General features: G+C 46.6%; 1 protein-coding gene across 1 annotated transcript; it reads right to left on the bottom strand.

Moving 5' to 3' along the window:
• Positions 1-6,259: 6,259 nt before the first annotated feature.
• On the bottom strand, positions 6,260-8,134 carry olig1 (oligodendrocyte transcription factor 1). The gene has a single exon (XM_035394371.1). It carries the CDS (start codon positions 7,194-7,196, stop codon positions 6,489-6,491), a length of 708 nt encoding a protein of 235 aa, XP_035250262.1. The 5' UTR covers positions 7,197-8,134; the 3' UTR covers positions 6,260-6,488.
• Between the last annotated feature and the right edge of the window lie 10,518 nt (positions 8,135-18,652).

Consider the following 18,652-nt stretch of genomic DNA (forward strand, 5'->3'; position numbering starts at 1 on the left):
AAGTCACTTATCAAGTGTCATATTTGTAATCAACATAATTGGTAAATTAATTATAAAACTCACAATGTTCTGTTCTGTACAGAAAAAAACCGTTGCAAGCAGTATTAGGTCTATATCAGGTATAAAGTCTTCTCTCTTTCTTCTCCCTTCCTCTCTCTCCTTCTCTTCTCTTTCTCTTTCCCTCTCTACTCTCCCTCCCTCTCTCTGTCCTCTTCCCTTCCTTTCTCTCTTATCTCCCTCTTTCCTTCTCCTCTCCCCCCTCTCTCTCTCTCTCTCTCTCTCTCTCCCCCCCTCTCTCTCTCTCCCTCCCTCCCTCTCTCTCTCGTACAGTTCTTCCTCCCGTTCCCCTGCTCTCGGTGCTGTGCTCAGTCAGCCGGCACTAACGGTGAAAAAGTAACCCGTCTAGCGGCGCACAATGGGAGCTTCTCCCCCTGTGTTTGGGAGACACCCCCACCTTTTCTCCTGACCTGCAGACTCCCCACGTAGACAGCGCGGCCCGACAAGCCCGCCTGCCAAACAACTCAATTAAGCTAAAAGGAGGAAGAAAGAGGAGCCCAAACAGAGGGGAGAGCGGGCCGGTTCCTGTCAGGCTCGCGTCTAAGCAGCGCCCGGAGAAAGGGAGAGAGGGGGAGGAACCAGTGTGATGTGTTAACTGGCATTCCTGGCTCCGGGGGGGCAGTGTTCAAAGGCCAAACAGAGGGCTATGGGGTCATTGCCACTCTGTCACTGGGTGAGCGGGGGGGGGGGTGGGGGGGGCACGGATACACAAACACTCAACCCCAGCTCCACTGTCCATCATAGGGAGCCGTATGCGTGTGTGTGTGTGTGTGTGTGTGTGTGTCAAATGCTTTATTTGAAATACTTCACCACTAAAGCAAGTAAAGGTTTTGCTGATTGTTAACAACTTAAAAAGAAACATAACAAAAATATTTCACATGATTCTAGGGTTTTTGGTTAGTAGTACAGTATGTTAATAATAATACAATTGTACTGTTTGTTTACAGATTTTTCAGTTATGCCATGTGTCTCTGATTCAGCTATGTGGTGTGTGTGTGTGTGATTGTGTGTTCATGTGGTGTGTGTGTTTGTGTGTGTACATGCGCATGCGCGTGTGTGTGTGTCCCTTGAACAATAGTAGTCCTGGAGAGAGTGTTTGCTCTTCTCTCTGGGTGAAGCGGTGAGGACACAGCCAGAAAGTGGGGTTGGGCCGGGAGCCTCTCAACTCAAGAGTCGGCTCTGAAGTATGCAGTGTGTTAGACCCCAGGGTAGGGAGCAGAGGGTGTTAGGGTAGCAGGGGCAGGGTTCAGTGTGTGTTAGACCCCAGGGTAGGGAGCAGAGGGTGTTAGGGTAGCAGGGCAGGGTTCAGTGTGTGTTAGGGTCCAGGGGCAGGGTTCAGTGTGTGTTAGACCCCAGGGGCAGGGTTGAGAGTGTGTTAGGGTCCAGGGGCAGGGTTGAGAGTGTGTTAGGGTCCCTGGGGCAGGGGCATGGTGGTACCCAAATAGTAGAGTCTGTACTTACGTTGCCCAAAGCATTGGAAGGGAAGGCCAACATTTTTGATAACAATAGCATTCATCTGTGCCAGAAAATTTCAAAAGCTTTGATATTAATACACTATAAACCACAAGCTGGGCGGCATGGTGGTGCAGTGGGTAGCACTGTTGCCTCACAGCAGAAAGGCCCTGGGTTTGAATTCCAGCCCGGTCCTTTCTGTGTGGAGTTTCCATGTTCTCCCCATGTCCGCATGGGTTACCTCCCACAGTCCAAAGACAATCTGGTCAGATATACGGAGACTCTAAATTGCCCATGGGCGTGAGTGTGTGAGTGAATGCTGTGTGTGCCCTGCGATAGATTGGAGACCTATATATATATATATATATATATAGGACGGTATATTCCTGCCTCTCGCCCAATGCACACTGGGATAGGCTCCACCACCCCCCATGGCCCTGCCCAGAATAAGCGGGTATAGATAATGGATGGATGGATGGAAGTATGAACCACAAGCATCTGCTTTTTACGGTTTTTGCCAAAATGTACCAGTTTGATGTGAAGCACAGTGAATCCAGATTTCTGGCTGAAGTGAAGCGTAAGGCTCAGCAGCCTCCCGCGCGGCCCTGCTCCTGAGGCTCAGGGAGAGGCCAGGCCAGCGCTCACAGCGTCCGGCGGCCCTGCTCCTGAGGCTCAGGGAGAGGCCAGGCCAGCGCTCACAGCCTCCTGCTCCTGAGGCTCAGGGAGAGGCCAGGCCAGCGCTCACAGCGTCCGGCGGCCCTGCTCCTGAGGCTCAGGGAGAGGCCAGGCCAGCGCTCACAGCCTCCTGCTCCTGAGGCTCAGGGAGAGGCCAGGCCAGCGCTCACAGCCTCCTGCTCCTGAGGCTCAGGGAGAGGCCAGGCCAGCGCTCACAGCGTCCGGCGGCCCTGCTCCTGAGGCTCAGGGAGAGGCCAGGCCAGCGCTCACAGCCTCCTGCTCCTGAGGCTCAGGGAGAGGCCAGGCCAGCGCTCACAGCGTCCGGCGGCCGCGGCTCCCTGCAGCTCCGTGGATAAAGGCGAGAGCATGGGAACGCGGGGGCAGAGGGGGCTCCAAACCAGCCAGGGTGGGACAGAGCAGAATGGGAGTGACGGAGGGTGGGGGGGTGTACAGGAGACTGCTGTTTTTCGGGCCTGAATAACAGGAGGGGCGGGACAGTGAGTCAGGGAAAGTAAATGGGGGTCCTGACCGCCTCTCGCTCTTATACAGAAGGTGAAATTTATAGCTCAGTACTTCCTACCCCTGGGACTCCCCACGTTGAAATGTGAGGGTCCTATGAGCTGGGGGAGAGGGCACAACCACCCCTCAGAGGGGGTGAACTTCTCACTGTTGAAATTTTTTGACAGTAAGAGGGGGGTGATGAGTACTATTTGTAATATGAGGAAGTTAGAATGTCTCCCTGTATCTGTATGTGTTTTTGAATATATATGCAAACATGGCGTGTTGGTGCATTTTTATGAGTATACACGTGTGTGTATATGTGCATGTGTTTTGCATAGACATGTGGTGTGTTTGTTTGTTTTTGCAATTATACGTGTCTGTGTTTGGGTGTGTGTGTGTGTGTGTGTGTGTGTGTGCATGTGTGTGTGTTTTACACCCATATATATGTGCGTGCAGGCTGTGTTGAAAGGACACTCATGTCCTACTCTTGCTCGTCCTATTCTCTCACGAGGAAGGAGAGATGTTCCACAATTACAATTTAATGGTGGGCAATTTAACTTCCCCTGGCTGTGAATAGGCTCAGGCAATAAGGAATGCACTGGGGAAGCATAAAAAATGTGAAGAAAAGCCATTGGCAGCCCAGTCCCACGTCAGTCTGTTATGAGAACAGCCTTCTGCTCTTTACTTGTAAGAACTTATTAGTACCAAGAGTTCAAGAGACCAGAAATTCCTCAAAAAAGACGATTCATTACAGAGACAAAAGTAGTAATCTCTCTTGGTCAATGGACACCTTTTCTTTTCTTTCAGCAGTAGCATCCCTGGATATATTCTGGGCAAAACAAAGGAAAGCTGTTCTGGCCAAGGTTATTGTAGCTTTGTCTTTTCTGCTTTTATTTCTTCACTTTTTAAAAATTCTTTACCAATTCAACTTAGTTTTAAGGCCTGTGTCAGTTTTATTTAGTTTTTATTTTGAAGATTCATGTCTATGTAGTTATATATGTTTGTACTGTAATATATAGATGTATATGTATTTATATGCCCCTTGTGTGGGTTATTTGTGTGGTTATGTGTGATTTTTATGCCAAATCAGGCTCCATGGAAGATGAACTCATCATTTCCCCTTGTGGCAAGCATCCATTACTAGCTAGCAACTACTACTACTAGCCACAAACTGTTGGACATAACTCTGAGATTTATTAGCTTTGTATTTCTCATTTATTGCAGTTAAGAGATTAAAAATGTTTTTTATTTTCAATTATTGAAAGAGAGGTGTCTGTGAATTTCCGTTGCTAATAAATTTTCATTCGAAAAGGTCTACAAGTGTGTTTATCACTTGAATGAATTGGCTGGTCATTTAGAACATCTTGGTTTGTGTCGTTTGTAAAAGTTTTAAAAAGGCATTATATTATCATATTTCATGGTTGGTTATGTCAGTGCTTGTTCAGGAGTTTGATGCATTGTCAGCAGAACGATTGTAAAGCCAGTGCATATTGGATGAGAAAACTGGCATTTTCTCTGGTGTACACAACTTCCAGTCTAAGCCAGGGCTGCTTTTGGTTTTCTGTCTGGGTGCAGATGGCTGAACTTCTGTACACCCGTGTGTGGCGGGTTGCTGTTTTATTTTTCTGCAGGTTTGGGTGATGTAGGATTGGTAGCAGTGCTGTTTCCCTGCTGGAAGTCATGTGACCCACTCTGCTACAGGTGCCATCATCTTCTTCATGTACACACAGGACCCGACAGCATTAGAGCATCTCCTCCCTGTTCTCCACCCCATCTCATTCACAGCGTTATAATATTACAATTACAGTATTCCCTCATTCAGCACATGCAACCTCATCATTCCTCTCTCCTTATTTCTGGTCATTATGAGCAAGCGAGTATGTGTATTTGTGTGTGTGCGTGCGTGCGTGCGTGCGTGCGTGCGTGCGTGTGTGTGTGAGTGTGAGCTCCCCCCCCTCCCTCTGGGCCATTGAACTGCAGGGATGAAAGAAGGATGAGTTAATGTGAGAACACAAAGAGGGGGTTCGGCCGCCACACAACTGACCAGACCCCTGCGTCTCCCCGACAATGCCCCCACCAGCCGCAGGATAAAAGTGTGAGCGAGAGAGGGAGAAAGGAGAGAGCTGTGGTGTGAGTAACCCGGAGAGGATCGGAGATGGGCAGGGCGGAGAGGGAGGGATAGGTAGCAGAAGAAGAAGAAAAAAAAATAAAAAAATGCACTAGGTAATCCTTTTGAGATGTAAAGACACATAAAGCAGCTATATGTAAATGAAATCTGTGGGGTTTAAGCCCAGCCTTTGCTTTGATCTTTCGGTCTGAATCTAACGCCCCCCCCCCTCCTCCCTCCCTCTTTTTCCTTGTAAGAAAATCAAGCCCATTAAGCCTAATCTCACTTAATAACGCGCACCTCTCTCTTTGTCCTCACCGATAGGCAACATATTCTCTCCTTTAAAGCCAGGCTTGCCTTTCACATGTCTCGCCTTGTAATCCCCTTATTCCAAGATAGCAATTATTTTGAGTATTTTATTATTATTATTATTCATGCAGCTCTTTCCGAAGGGGCTGATTGCCGCTGCTTTCGTCCTCGGACCCGATCCGCGGTTTTCTCGCTTTGGGTGGGGGTAAGAGTTTCTGCCCTGGACCCCATTCAGGGGGACAGATTTTCTGGGCGTTTGGGCGTATTGTGAAGTGCGGTAATGAGAACCAGCAAGCCCTTTAGCACAGAGAGAAACATTAAGAATCTGATTAAAGATGGTGAAGAAGAGAGAGGAAAAGGGAAGAATGGCTTGTTAGGCCAGGGGAGTAATTACACACGCGGGTTTTGATCTTTTCCTTGCTGGGGCATGAATGGATGGCGAGATGGGGCTAAAGTACAAAATAAAAAAGGACTGTTTCACTATTTTATATTTTGTACAGCTTCTCCAATTTTTCAGGAAGTATAACTACATGAGTAATTATATCCACCCTCCCAAACAACTGACCAAATACCCATTCAAACGCCCACACACACACCCACACACTCACACACACACACACACACACACGCACACACACACACACACACACATACATATACATTCACACACACCGGCTTGTTCAGTTCAACCGCTTGCTGTATGGACATAATTGTACAATTTTCAAATTGTATTTCTTCAAAAAAAAAAAAATCCAGTGACATCAATCATATTGGGTTCAGTGAATAATTTAAGGCTAGTGTTACATTATGTTAGATTTTACTGTAGTGTATGTCTAAAGGCAGCTGTAACTATAAATCATGTAATTCTCATTTCATTCTAAAGGCAATATAGAATCTCTGAATGTACAAAATACTGCCTTAAATCAATGTCTAACCTCTATAGCACAGATCACACTTTTTAAAATATATTTCGTTTTGCATTGTGCTGAACATAAGTGTGAGCATGCTGTCTTGTACAAGACTGGAACCTTCAAACTGATGACCTATGAAAGACTCAGTGCTAATTATTGTACTGTTATTGTTATTGTTATTGTTAATTTTGGGGGCCATGCATATGAATATACAAACATACATATATACATTTTCCTCACAAGGCCATAATAATCACAAATTTTATTCCTGTATTCATTCTCAAAGTGTGAACTCACCTTTAAAATTTTACTTCAGCTGTTGCTGAAATGAAAACGGCTATTTATTTTCAGCTAAAAACTTTCAGAACTGGTTAGTGAAATGGAGGCTGAAGTCCGTCATACAGAGCCGTGCACATAAGAGTCCAAGAGGTTCTAAGGAACAAGTCATTTCAGAAGAGTCCAAATGGGGGGTGCCGTTATTTGGGGAACCGAGATACGGGGCCATTGTGGGTGAATCGGGGGAGCCTGCAGACCCCGCAGGAGCAGAGCTGGCCTCCGGGAGCGCCCCCCCCTGCCGTGCCCCACTGGAGGGGGGGCAGCAGGGGCTCTTCGGTGGGGCCGGGGAGCAGGGGGCACTTGGTGGGGGTAAGGAGGGAGTCGGAGGCCAGGAGCAGCTGGCTGGGGGTGAAGAAGGGCCAGCTCCCCGTGAGCAGGAGCCTGGGTCCGGGCGTGGCCCCCACGCCCACGCTCACCTCCCCCAGCAGCCTGCGCATCTCCTGCAGTGACGAGCTCAGCAGGAGGATGTAGTTGCGCGCCAGGATGAGGGTGGAGATCTTGGAGAGCCTACGGCCGGGCGGGGCCCCGGGCAGGGCGGCGTGGGCGTGGCTCTGCGAGGCGGGGGAGGAGTACGGCACCATCACCTCCCTCAGCGCGTCCATGGCGACGTTCAGGTCCTGCATCCTCCTCCTCTCCCGGGTGTTGATCTTCCTCCTCAGCTCCTGCTGTTCCATGGGGCTCAGCTCTCTGTGGGGTTTCCCCCCGATCCTCAGTGGCCCCCTGCTGCTCCCGTGCTGGCCCGTGGGGTACCCTTCGCCCCCCGGGTCCTCCAGTTCCTCCCTGCCCTGGTCCTGTCGAGAGGGGAGCTGGCTCGAGTCCCCGATGTTTGGGATGATCTGGCTACTCATGGGCGGTTCTGCAGGAATCAGTCTGGAGATGTGTCCGGCAGTCTTCTGCAGGATCACACACACAGCAAACGCACCACGCCAGGATATCCTGTAGCAAAGGACTGTGGGTAGTCTGACTTGCACATCCACCCAAGGCACGGGCTGAAGTTCTGTAAGTCCTATAAGTGAGCAAAGAGCTGGTGCGTTCCTAAACTAAGTGCCATCTTCCCACAGATGCTCCAAGTTAGCGTCTGACAGGTTCTTTAATTGTTAAAATCACAGCAGCGCTTTGCAGAGTAGACTTGTGAGAGAGAAAAAACAAAAACAAAAAACAGTCACATGAAGAGGTCTCCACAGTATGGATGTTAATGCTTCTTTTGTTCCTGTCTCCCTCTTGCAGGCTTTGATGTGAAGAGATGGCTGGTCCTGTGCTCTTATGAGATGCAGAGAGGGAGGAATGTGGCATTTCTTCCCAGATGGATCTCAGCAGAGATATTTAAGGTGAAAGCTCCTCCCCAGGTCCAAGAATTGACTGATGTCCACTCCCCAACCCCAGCGCACATACGCATGCAAGTGTGCGTACACACCGACATACAGATGCACACACACACACACACACACACACACCTTAGAGAAGGCCTTTGTAATGGATTTTCTGTAGGGTCCTCCCTTTGTGGTCAGTCTTTCCTGCAGTATTTTGAGCTGAACTTCCACATTTCCCTTTCTTGATACCTGAAAAATAAATCAACCTGTAATCTATGTGCTACACAAGAATTCTAATATTTGATCCAAGCCAAAGCAAGTCAAAAAGTCCAGCATACAAAAATAAGGTAATCTTGCGTAAGACTCCTTTGTCTAAAGCTACTGTAAAAATGATTTGCTCTGCTTGCAGAGTTCCTCATTAGTTCCCCAAATTAACAGTAATTCTAAGCCTTTCTGGTCTGAGACAGGGCTCAGGAGTATTTGGGTTCCATGTGGTGAGTGTGCTTGGGGGTGTGGTTGAAGCCAAAAGGGGAGGGGATTGTGTGCCTCTAGAGAGTAAACTGTAGCTGAATGTTGATAAAGTGGAAGCCAATCAAGGCATAATGAACACCCAAGGATCAATATCTTTGGTTGAGCAAGTGCTCTCTGATTGGGGATAGATAGAATTTTCTCAGCTTTTCACATTTTGCCATTGGTCTTAAAATGATCATCTGGGTTTATACTTGCCTACAGTACCTCCAGCATATCAATATACACACTGCTACATAATATCTATAGAACATCATCAAAAGTCCACCTACTAGTCTGCTGTTTCAAATTCCATAAAACGTTTACCATCCATGGAGACCAACTGCAGATGAAACATAGAACTAAGTGCTACAGGACCGATTGAGGTCTTTCAGCGAGAGGGCTGTCAAAATGTTACTTTGTGTTTGGAAAGGTATTGTCAAACTTCAGATCACTTACTGGCAGAAAAATCATTGTCACGCACAGATAAATCAAGCTGTCTCTCTACAGCATTCCCTTAAAATCAACAGATCATCACTTGCCACATTTCAATTCTAATTGAAGTAGCACCATTGTTTATTGTGGGCATTCAATAGTTGAAGAAATGAAGATATACAACCGGCAAGCATACTTTTTTGTATAAACCTTTTAGTAGCTGGGTTTAATGCATTCTTTTCTTAAAGGGGGAGAGTTTTTAAATTTCAGTAGTATAAAACGTTCTGTCAAACAGTGTGTGCTCTACTGGCTTTGGAAAGAATGGGAAAAGAAAGGAGTTTAGATCAGTGAAAGCTTAGGGGCGGCTGGAGGCGGCAGAGAAGCCGGTGGCTGTACTGAGAGAGGGAAAAAAACCTCAAACTCAGATGTTCCATTTACGAGCTTTAACAAACAGACCTGGAACCGGGCCTCAGTGTCTCTGGGACTCTGAGCTCTCCCTCTCTCTCCGAGAGAAAGACGGGGACAGGGGGAGGGCTGTCCAAAACAGAAAGCGAAGTGTTTACGGTGAAAGCTGGGCAGGATGAAGGAGAAATCTTTTTTCCTCTTTTTTCAACCTCTGAGAGAAAAGTTGCGGCACAAAGCCGGGCGGCGCGGGGCGGCCCTGCCAGCGGCCCGGTGTGGTCCGGCTGCGGCGGTGCCCGGCGCTGAATGGAACAGGAAAGGGGCCGCAATGAAAGGCTGGCCGGATGGCCCGGCAGCTGCCGAGAACAGAGCGCGGACGCGGCCGTCCTGGGGCCAGGATGTGTGTGCGAGACGCGCCACTTCCAGCTCCTGTCCCGCGCTGAAAAGGGCCGCCCGTGATAGATTAGTGAGAACGGGGGCGAGGGCGTGCGGGGCGGGGGTGCAGGGGGAGGGAGGGGGGTGGGAGGGCTCCTTTAAAAAAAGCCGGTGATGGTTTTCGCTTGTCTGTGGCTGTGGGTCTGTGTATGTGTGAGTAAAAGGGACACCTGCACTGATGGGGGTGGGGGGCAGGGGTGGGGGAGTGCAGGGAGGAGCGAGGTTAAAGAGGAAACTCAGAGTCCACATAAAAGTCAGAGCAACAGCCTTTCTATAGTGAAACCCCACCACCCCCCTCAAAAAAGAGGGAAAAAAAGCTGGGTCAAGTTTGTAGGCTTGGTGTTATAAAGATATTTCTCACCAGGAAACAAGAAATCCAGCTCTCTCTCTGCCTTCCTTGCTTCCTCCTTCCCTCCCTCTCTCCCACCTGAGATGAGCTTGCAGCAGCAGTACTGATGCTTCACTGTGAGAGAGAGAATGGGGAGGTTGACAGTCCCTGCGGTTTTCTCTGGATTCACACATTCATCCACTCAAAATCCATCCATCTCAGACTCTAGTCTTTTCCATCCATCCATCTCAGACTCCGTTCCGTCTCAGCCAGGCCTGGCCTTGGTCACTGCTCTGATGCACAGAGCCACACCAGTCATCTTTCACTTTGCTTCCTCAAAGATGAATAATCCACCAAAAGAACATCTTTGTGACCAAAAGAGATCAACATCAGACTGAACCAAGACACGAAAGAATCTCAGCCTTTTCTCATGATGAATATACAGCGTAATTGAAATCTCAGTTCAGACTCACTGAGTTCTCTGCAGTGTCTTTTGAATGGTTTATCAATCTACTCAGTAAAATCTCAATTATTCAAGAGAAGAAAAACTCTTGTATAATTTTAAGGAACAATTTACAAGATGTTGATTCTATTTGTCTATTTCTTATTTATGATGTGAGCATGTCACATTGTTTTCTGTTTTCTTGATGCATTGCTACAAGTGCTCAGATTTTATGAGATTCTGTTTAAATTCTTTGAACAAGCCAGTAATCAGATACCCAGTTTATCTTCTGAGAATGGAATAGTGCACTGCGAAACAAAGTGGATGGATATACTTTCCCCCTGGGTTGACAGAGTTCTCCCAAACTCCAAGTTCAATGTCAACTATTTATAAGAAACGGATCCATTTGAGCAAATTGTATAATATTTACAGATATATGTGAATTTATTGTGCCTTCACCAAATACAATTAATTTTGTTTTACTTAAATTCAATGATACTGTAGTTTATTAATATCAAACTAGTTATTTATAAATTTCAATTCCCTTCCAACTGTATTAAGTAGCTTCTCTACATCTCCTCCACATACCATGAGACATATAACTTTTAAAATAACAAAACGATGGGAGTTTTTTATTGTCCCAAAGACTATACCATGTACTGTATCTGTTGCAACTATGCAAGACTTCATTGTTTTAATTTGTTGTCTCAAGTATGGAAAGTCAAGGGCTCTGCTTCTTGGGAAATTACAATAAGTCACTTCTGCAAAGATAAGTGGTGTAAATGTCCAGAACTTTGTCTCAAGAGGCCTCTGTTCTTTGTAAGGTCAAAAGTAAATTGGAAACCAAAGCAGGCTGTTGTGTTGTTTTCAATATTCATAAACAGCACTTTCTCCACACAATTGTCTTAAATACAATGGGCATAAAATTTGACCAACTGCTAGTCCTTGACCAGACACCTTGAGGCAATATTGCCCAAAGACATTTTCTGTTTAAAATGTGCATAAACAAACTAATGAGAAATTAACAGATGCAAACGTCTATATTCTCCTGAGGCGGCAGGTGCTACGGCAACAATACAAATGTAAGAAGCGAGTTAAAGGGTTAAAGGCGAGAGAAATGCTGCTCTCGTTTGTGCCCCAAACTCCTAATTCAGCCTTTGAGAGATGACAGTCAGTTTCCTCGAACGATATGAGAAGATTACAAGCTGTTAATAAGGTGGAACCAATCGCTGAAGGATGACCATTATCCTTCACAGCATCCTTGGGGAGCTGCCGCCTGCAAGAGGGGCCGTTTGGGCTGTATTGTGGTTTGGGGAGGGGGGGTGGGGGGTGACCTCATGGGCGTTTTGTTAAAAGCCGGATGAGACCCCCCGTGCTGTGTCTGTGCATGCTAGCTTTGTCACACTCGTTTACAGCTTGAGATCTGTTTCCACACACAATCAGTACGTTCGCTCAGTGCACGGTACCACATAACAGACTTTCACATGAAGGGTCGGTTACATGATGCAGCCTATGGAAATGAACCAACGTCATTTCTTTATGCTGGACAGGGGGAGAGACAAGCACAGTCTAAAGCTGGTTTAGAGTTATTCAGCCTGTTTAGAGCTACTTTAGAATAATATGGCTGGTCTAAAGCTGTTTTTAAAAGATACATCCAGTCTAAAACTGATTTAGAATGGTAAGGCTGGTCTAAAGCTGGTTTATAGTAATAAATCCAGTCTAAAGCTAATTTACAGTGATATGGTTGGTCAAAAGCTGGTTTAGAAGGTAAGTCCAGTCTAAGACTGGTTTAGAATAACAAGGTCAGTCTAAAGCTAATTTAGCAAATATCTGTGTTCACCACTTTTCTTTGTGTATTTCATGAGCTATGGACAACATCCTAACAATAGTAAAGGTTGACATTGAATGGTATAAAATACATTGAATACGCCGCATGAACGTACTGGTAATGGAATCACAGGAGCAGCACTCTGCTCTAAGATCTCCTCTCAGGTCCAGGTGTGTGATTGGCTGGGCTGTTCAGGCGGGGGATCCTGAAGGGTGTCCCCCGACAGCTGCCGTCGCATGGAGCCCTTCGACAGACCGGAGCAGAGCATCGCCACACCTCTCAGCACACCTCGCAAATGCGATTAGGCCTCTGCTCTCTGGCCCCCTCCAACCTGGTCACACCCCTCCCCAGATGCCCCGGGCCCAAATCTGTGCTCCGTTCTGATTCAATTGTTTGGCACGGGGGCAGAGCGAGGGCAGTATCAGATTGCAGGGCGGGACGGTGCCCCATATGGTTTTACAGCACAGTCAGAAGTGCCACTGTCACCTAACAATGGTACCAAACGCTGAGAGAATATTTGGTGTTAGAAGGGATATTGTAGGAACCTTCTCTACCCAAATCAGCACCCGCTCCTTGCTAAACCCCTATTTATAAAGTGCTTTACAGCTGGGCCAGGTTTACTCTGATTTATCCAGGAAAGTGGAAAGAGGACTGAATAAGCAGGAGGATAATATCACTCCTCTCCAGTGTGCTTAAACATTCATCGCTCTGTTCCTGTGCTCTGCTCTGAGTCATCCCCATGTGCAGGTACTACATGCACACTCTTTTTTATCATTTCAATCCTTCTGTTGGTAACTGGCCAAGTATGTCCATTTCTGTGGCCTGCAGTCAAATAATGCTGCCCTTAAATGCAGGCATTGCACGTATTCTTCTCAAACTCCATTTGGCAAGTTTGTTTTAGTGATGGCTGAACTCACCAAACTGTGTGAAGAACAACAAAAAATATTCTTGATTTTATTGTTCTTCAAAGATAATTAGATATGGTGATGGAACAGCCTATGTTTCTGATTAAGGAATGTGATTCGATAAGTTGATTGCTGAACTGTACCATGTTCTCTACACTGGCAGTATTGGTTCCATTAGCCTTTATGATTAATTCTGCTGAATTGTTTGATTAATATAATAGGGTAAGGCATCCCTGTGTCAGTGCAAGCAGTGATTTGGGGGAAGGAGTGGTTGATGATGGGAGCCCTGCTGCTCTGCACTGGCACTCACAGGGATTATCCCAGGGGAGGGCCTGGAGGGATTGGATCAATGGGCCCCCACATGACCCGGTGGAGGGGCACCTCGTACTCCACCTGTTCAATAGAGACAGCCATGTTAACACCCTGCACCCTGTATCAACTCTAGCTGCACCCATTCTAACACACTGCACCTGGTCTTTACCATGATTTTCACAACTCTACCTCTGGTCACCCCTGTCCTCTCTCTCTCACACACACACGCAAAAACACACATACACACACAGATACACTCACACACAAACACGCACACACATACCCTATACAATGAGCTTATCCTTAAGCTGTATCTTTCCTTGTCCTAAAGATACAGAAATTTAAACCTGTAAAATTTCAATGCTGATGAAAAAGCAGAAGGTAGACGTGCAGGCAGATGGATTTGAGTGAGACTACGCAGGGTGAATGAGCCTGAGGGTGAATGTGCCCATGGATGTGTCCATGGGACTAAGTCTAATGCAGTGCTGTTAGACCCGTGTGTTACGCACTGCGAGGGGGCTCAGGAGCAGGCTGGGGGTGGAGGCTGAGGTGCAGCTGTCATCTGAGGATGGTTCAGGGTTAAGATGGATGAGGCGTCGATGGGGCTTCCCTTTCCTCCTTTCACTGCTGCCCTTGTGTCCCCGTGTCTCTGGGCAGATTCATTACGCCATTTATCTTCACTTGTTGGAGATGTCCTGACAAACTCAGGAGAGTCAGTCCTGCATCAGATCTGAGTTGGGTCTGTCTCCTGGAAAGGCAGACACCCTGAATTCCCTTTACACTATGGACTAAATCAATCAAATCCTAACAAGATATTTCACTGAATACAAAATGGTAGCTTTACTTTCGGGATTTGGGCACATCTTCCTGTCAAATCTGCCCCCCCCCCCCATAATTCGCGACACAACCTTGACAGTGGGATGTCTTGTATTGTCAGAGAGAACATCCGCCATTAGCAACTGTTTATCTCTCTTTCCTTCGCAGTTATTCATTTCTCCTTTTTGGGGGGTGTTTCCTCATCCATCATATCCTATGACCCATTTATATCCCTGTTTCCCCCCTCATACACACCCCTGCTCAACCCTTTTAGACCCCCAGACCCCAAACACACGCCCCAGACCTTGACTATGAAGTTTGGCCCACAGCTGATGCTATTGGGAAGTAGCAGATCCATCACTGTCGGCTTACGGACCGTGGGGTGGGGGGATTACAACTGCTCTGAGCCCCATACCACCCAGATCTGAGAGGAAAGGTTCAGTCCCTGTTTACTACACCACGCTGTACATACACACACACACACACACACACATGTCTACACACACACACACACACACACACACACAAGCACAAACACACACACACATAAACACAAACACGCACACACACATGTGCACACACGTACACACATGCACACACACACACACACACATGGCTACACACACACACACACACACACACACACACACACAAGCACAAACACACACACACATAAACACACACACACATACACACATGTGCACACACATACACACATGCACACATAAACGCACACACACACACACACATGCACACTTCAGAATTCATTCTGATGCTGCTATCTGTAGTTACATCACTGAAGACATGTGAGCCAGTGCCTGTGGCAGCCATACATGCCCAAACCATAACACCCCCGCCACCAGGTTGCATAGATGAGGTGCTTTGGATCTCTGCCATTTCCTTTTGGCCTCCACATTTTGCTCTTGCCATCACTCTGATACAAGTAAATCTCATATATCCACAAGACCTGCTGGCTCTTTGGGCACTTCTTAGCCACATGTAACCTGGCCATCCTGTTATTTCTGCTAACTAGTGGTTTGCATCTTGCAGTGTAGCCTCTAAAGTTATGTTTGTGAAGTCTTCAGCGGACAGCAGTCGCTGACACATCCACGTCTGCCTCCTGAAGAGCGTCTCTGATCTGTCGGACAGATGTTTGGGGGTTTTTTCTTCATTATGGTGAGAATTCTTCAGTCATCAAGCATAGAGGTGTCCCTTGGCCTACCAGACCCTTTGTGATTACTGAGCTCACCAGTGCTTTGTTCTTAATGATGTTCCACGCAGTTGATTTTGGTAAGCCTAAGGTTTGGCCTATGTCTCTGACTGTTTTCATTCAGCCTCATAATGGCTTCCTTCACTTTCATTGGCACAACTCTGATCCTCATGTTGATGAACGGCAATAACAGACTCCAAAGGCAATCAAAAGCCCAGAATCAATACTAGATACTGAAAGTTCTCTTATACCTGCACTAAGGAAGTAACAGAACACAATTGTGAAACACCTGTGAAGCCATTTTTTGAAGCATTATGGTGCCCTGAAATGGAGGGCCTGTGTATAAAAAGTGCTGCAATTTCTACATGGTGAAACCAAAATGCATAAAAATACCCCAAATATCCTTTAACAAAAGCTAAGAATCTGCACTTAAACCACATGTAAATTGTTTGAATACAAATCTAAAATTGTGCCAAATCAAGAAAACATTTTTTTATTTGTCCTAATGGTTATGGAGCTCACTGAGTACACACTGTGTGAGTGTGTGTGTGTGTGTGTGTGTGTGTACACTCTGTCTCACACTCACACACATTCACACACACACTCAGTCTCCCTCACTCTCTTTATCTCTCTCACAAACACATGCACCCACTCATTCTCTCTCTCTCTCTCTCTCTCTCACACACACACACACACACACACACAAACACAGATGAAGTGGGTGGGGGGTGTTTTAGGGGCAACTCATCTGGTCACTTCCCCTGAGAGGGGGACAGATGATTGGCTCTTTATTCAGCGGTGTGCGGAGAGCAGAGGATGCTCCCCACCCCCTCGGCCCGCTCCCCCATCGCGCTCCGCCGAAGCCGCTCTGGCTCTCGCTGTGCCATTGATACCCAGTTGATAAACTCCCAGGATCACTTTGAAGTTAAATCCCATCTTCAGCACACCCTCTTTCATTAGCCCGCCACTAGCGCTAACCCACCCATGAATATCCAAAGGTTCGCTTGCTCCGCGGGATTATCCCACTCCCCTTTCTGAAAAGCAGCTTTGCGGAGGATTCATCCACAGAAAACACTCAATAGAGATCCTTTCACTCTCATCCTCTCTCTGTCTCTCCTTCTTTCCCTCTCTGTCTCCCACCCTCTTTTCCTCTCTTCTTCCCCCTTCTCTCTGTGTTTCTTCGTAAACACATTGATCCACCCTTCCAGAAGGTTCCTTTGCTTAGCATGCTGGATAGTTCACTGGGTCCCACCCCACTTTCAGAAGCACTATTGCACCACATGGCAACCCTCTACGTATATATATTTTTTTCAAAAATGTTGTTTTCTGTTAGGAATAATACAAGTACATCCCAGAATAATCTAATTTAACAACTGGTATTATAGCTGTCCCGATGGCTTTCGATACAGGGACAGCTCATTATTTTACTTCTGCCTCAAAGAAGCAATGGACCGAAATGCATGGCCTTCACACATACACTGTATCAATGAGGCTCCGTTAAGATCTTTTCAGCTGTCAATCACTGCAGATTATGGTATGCTTGCTTTATCAGTTCAGCTCTTCTGCTCCTTGGTCATCCACTGTTTCCCATAATCCACTCTGGCAAAGAAAAGAAAAACAATAGGACTACTACAAGTTATTAACTGCCAATACTGGAAGTTAGAACACTCTCATAACCTGTCAGCCATTTTACAACACTTTAGCATGTTTAATACAATTAATATTACATATATAAAACAGCCATGACCAGCATGGTGTCTAGCTGACTGTCTGAGACAATGGTGATTGAAAGTGAGTGAAAATACTGTTCCCATTTATTCCACAGAGACAGCGTCCTAAGATGTGGCCTTAATGTCATTTGGGGATTCCCTGGTCCCCCAATACATCAGTGCATCTCTGAATTAAAACGGGATTCTTTGTGCGAAGCTGCTACAATCACACTCTTTTATGTGTATTCTTTCACTTTTTGCTGTCTCCATTTGTGTTTATCATTACCTTTGATGCATTTCTTCAGGTCTTTACCCATAATCCCTTTAGCTAACACAACATGGAGCGTCTGTGTGAATGGGCCTACATCTGTGCTGTGTTTGGGAGGTTTAATTCTGCTGTAAGTTGGTGTCAGACCAGCGTCCCTGCCACCCCCTAAGACACGCCATGAATATTCAGTTGTCAACAGCTGAATGTGGAGCTGGGAGCGGAGGATCTCTCTAATTCCAAGCCAAATGCCGCTCATCCCCGATGCTGCTTTCTGCGCACTGCATGCAGGAGGACCCAGGGACTGTGATCGTAGCAGATGCTCTAAATAACTCCAGATGTGCAGCTTTTAATAATCCAGCTGTCAATCATACATTAGGGGAGGAGCTGGAGGCCTGGTGTGGCTCACAAAGCCATCGATTCTCAGTGAAATCCCACTGCTTGATTTTTTGCTGCAATACGCCCCCTGAATGTAGTTATGGATATATGCACCAGTGCAGTTCTGGACCCTCCTGCCTTTTTTTTGCTGATGTAAAACAGCAGGTCTGTTAATGGGCCAGTTTATTTACATCCCGTCTGTGATTGTGATTGTGTGCATGTGCATGTGTATGTGTGTGCATGCAAGATAGGGGACCACCATTGTATTATACTTGGTCTTACCCCTTCACCCTTAATTCATTTTCATAAGTTGCATCTAACTGAATGAATACAGAGCCAAGTATCTGGTGGTTCTGTAGAATCTGTGGCATGACCTAATGAGGTAGATTGAGGGGAGTGCAATTCAGACTGAAATGTTGTACTCTGTGATGTGACAACTTTATGAAGAGAAGGAAGGGTGGAATAATCCAGCAGATGTCGGCAGAGGAACAGAAGGTATTTCCAGGCCAACCCTGCTGGGTGTCAGATTGCCATTCTACCTTGTGGCTCCCCTCACCCAAAAACCAGCCTGCACGTTTGGCCTGATTCATGGAGAAGAGATTATAGTCATTACCACTAAGTCATGACTACACCAGAGCCTCCACACTTTCATGCTTGCATGTATGCCTGCTCACTGTGTGCATTTGTTAGTAATTGTGTCTGTATGCTTGTATTTTATTTCTGCATCTGTACGTGTGTGTCTCTCACTCTTTCTATCCATCCCTCTCTCTCTTCCTTTATTCCTACCTCTAGTTTTTCTCCCTCCCTGTGTGTCTGCATCTTTCCTAAAATGCTATTTCTCCAGCTTCCTGTTCATTACCCCATTTATACAATGGGAGTTTGTCCCCTTCTGCCCTTCACACCTGTTACTGTGATTCTACTCTGCTCTCTGGGGGGATCTGGGAACTGAGAAGGCTGAGGATGCAGGGGGTATGACTTATCAAACAGTCAGGGAAGAAACAGTGCCCTGGACATCTCTGCCT

This window comes from Anguilla anguilla, chromosome 15 (assembly GCF_013347855.1).
Source record: "Anguilla anguilla isolate fAngAng1 chromosome 15, fAngAng1.pri, whole genome shotgun sequence".
NCBI lineage: Eukaryota > Metazoa > Chordata > Actinopteri > Anguilliformes > Anguillidae > Anguilla > Anguilla anguilla.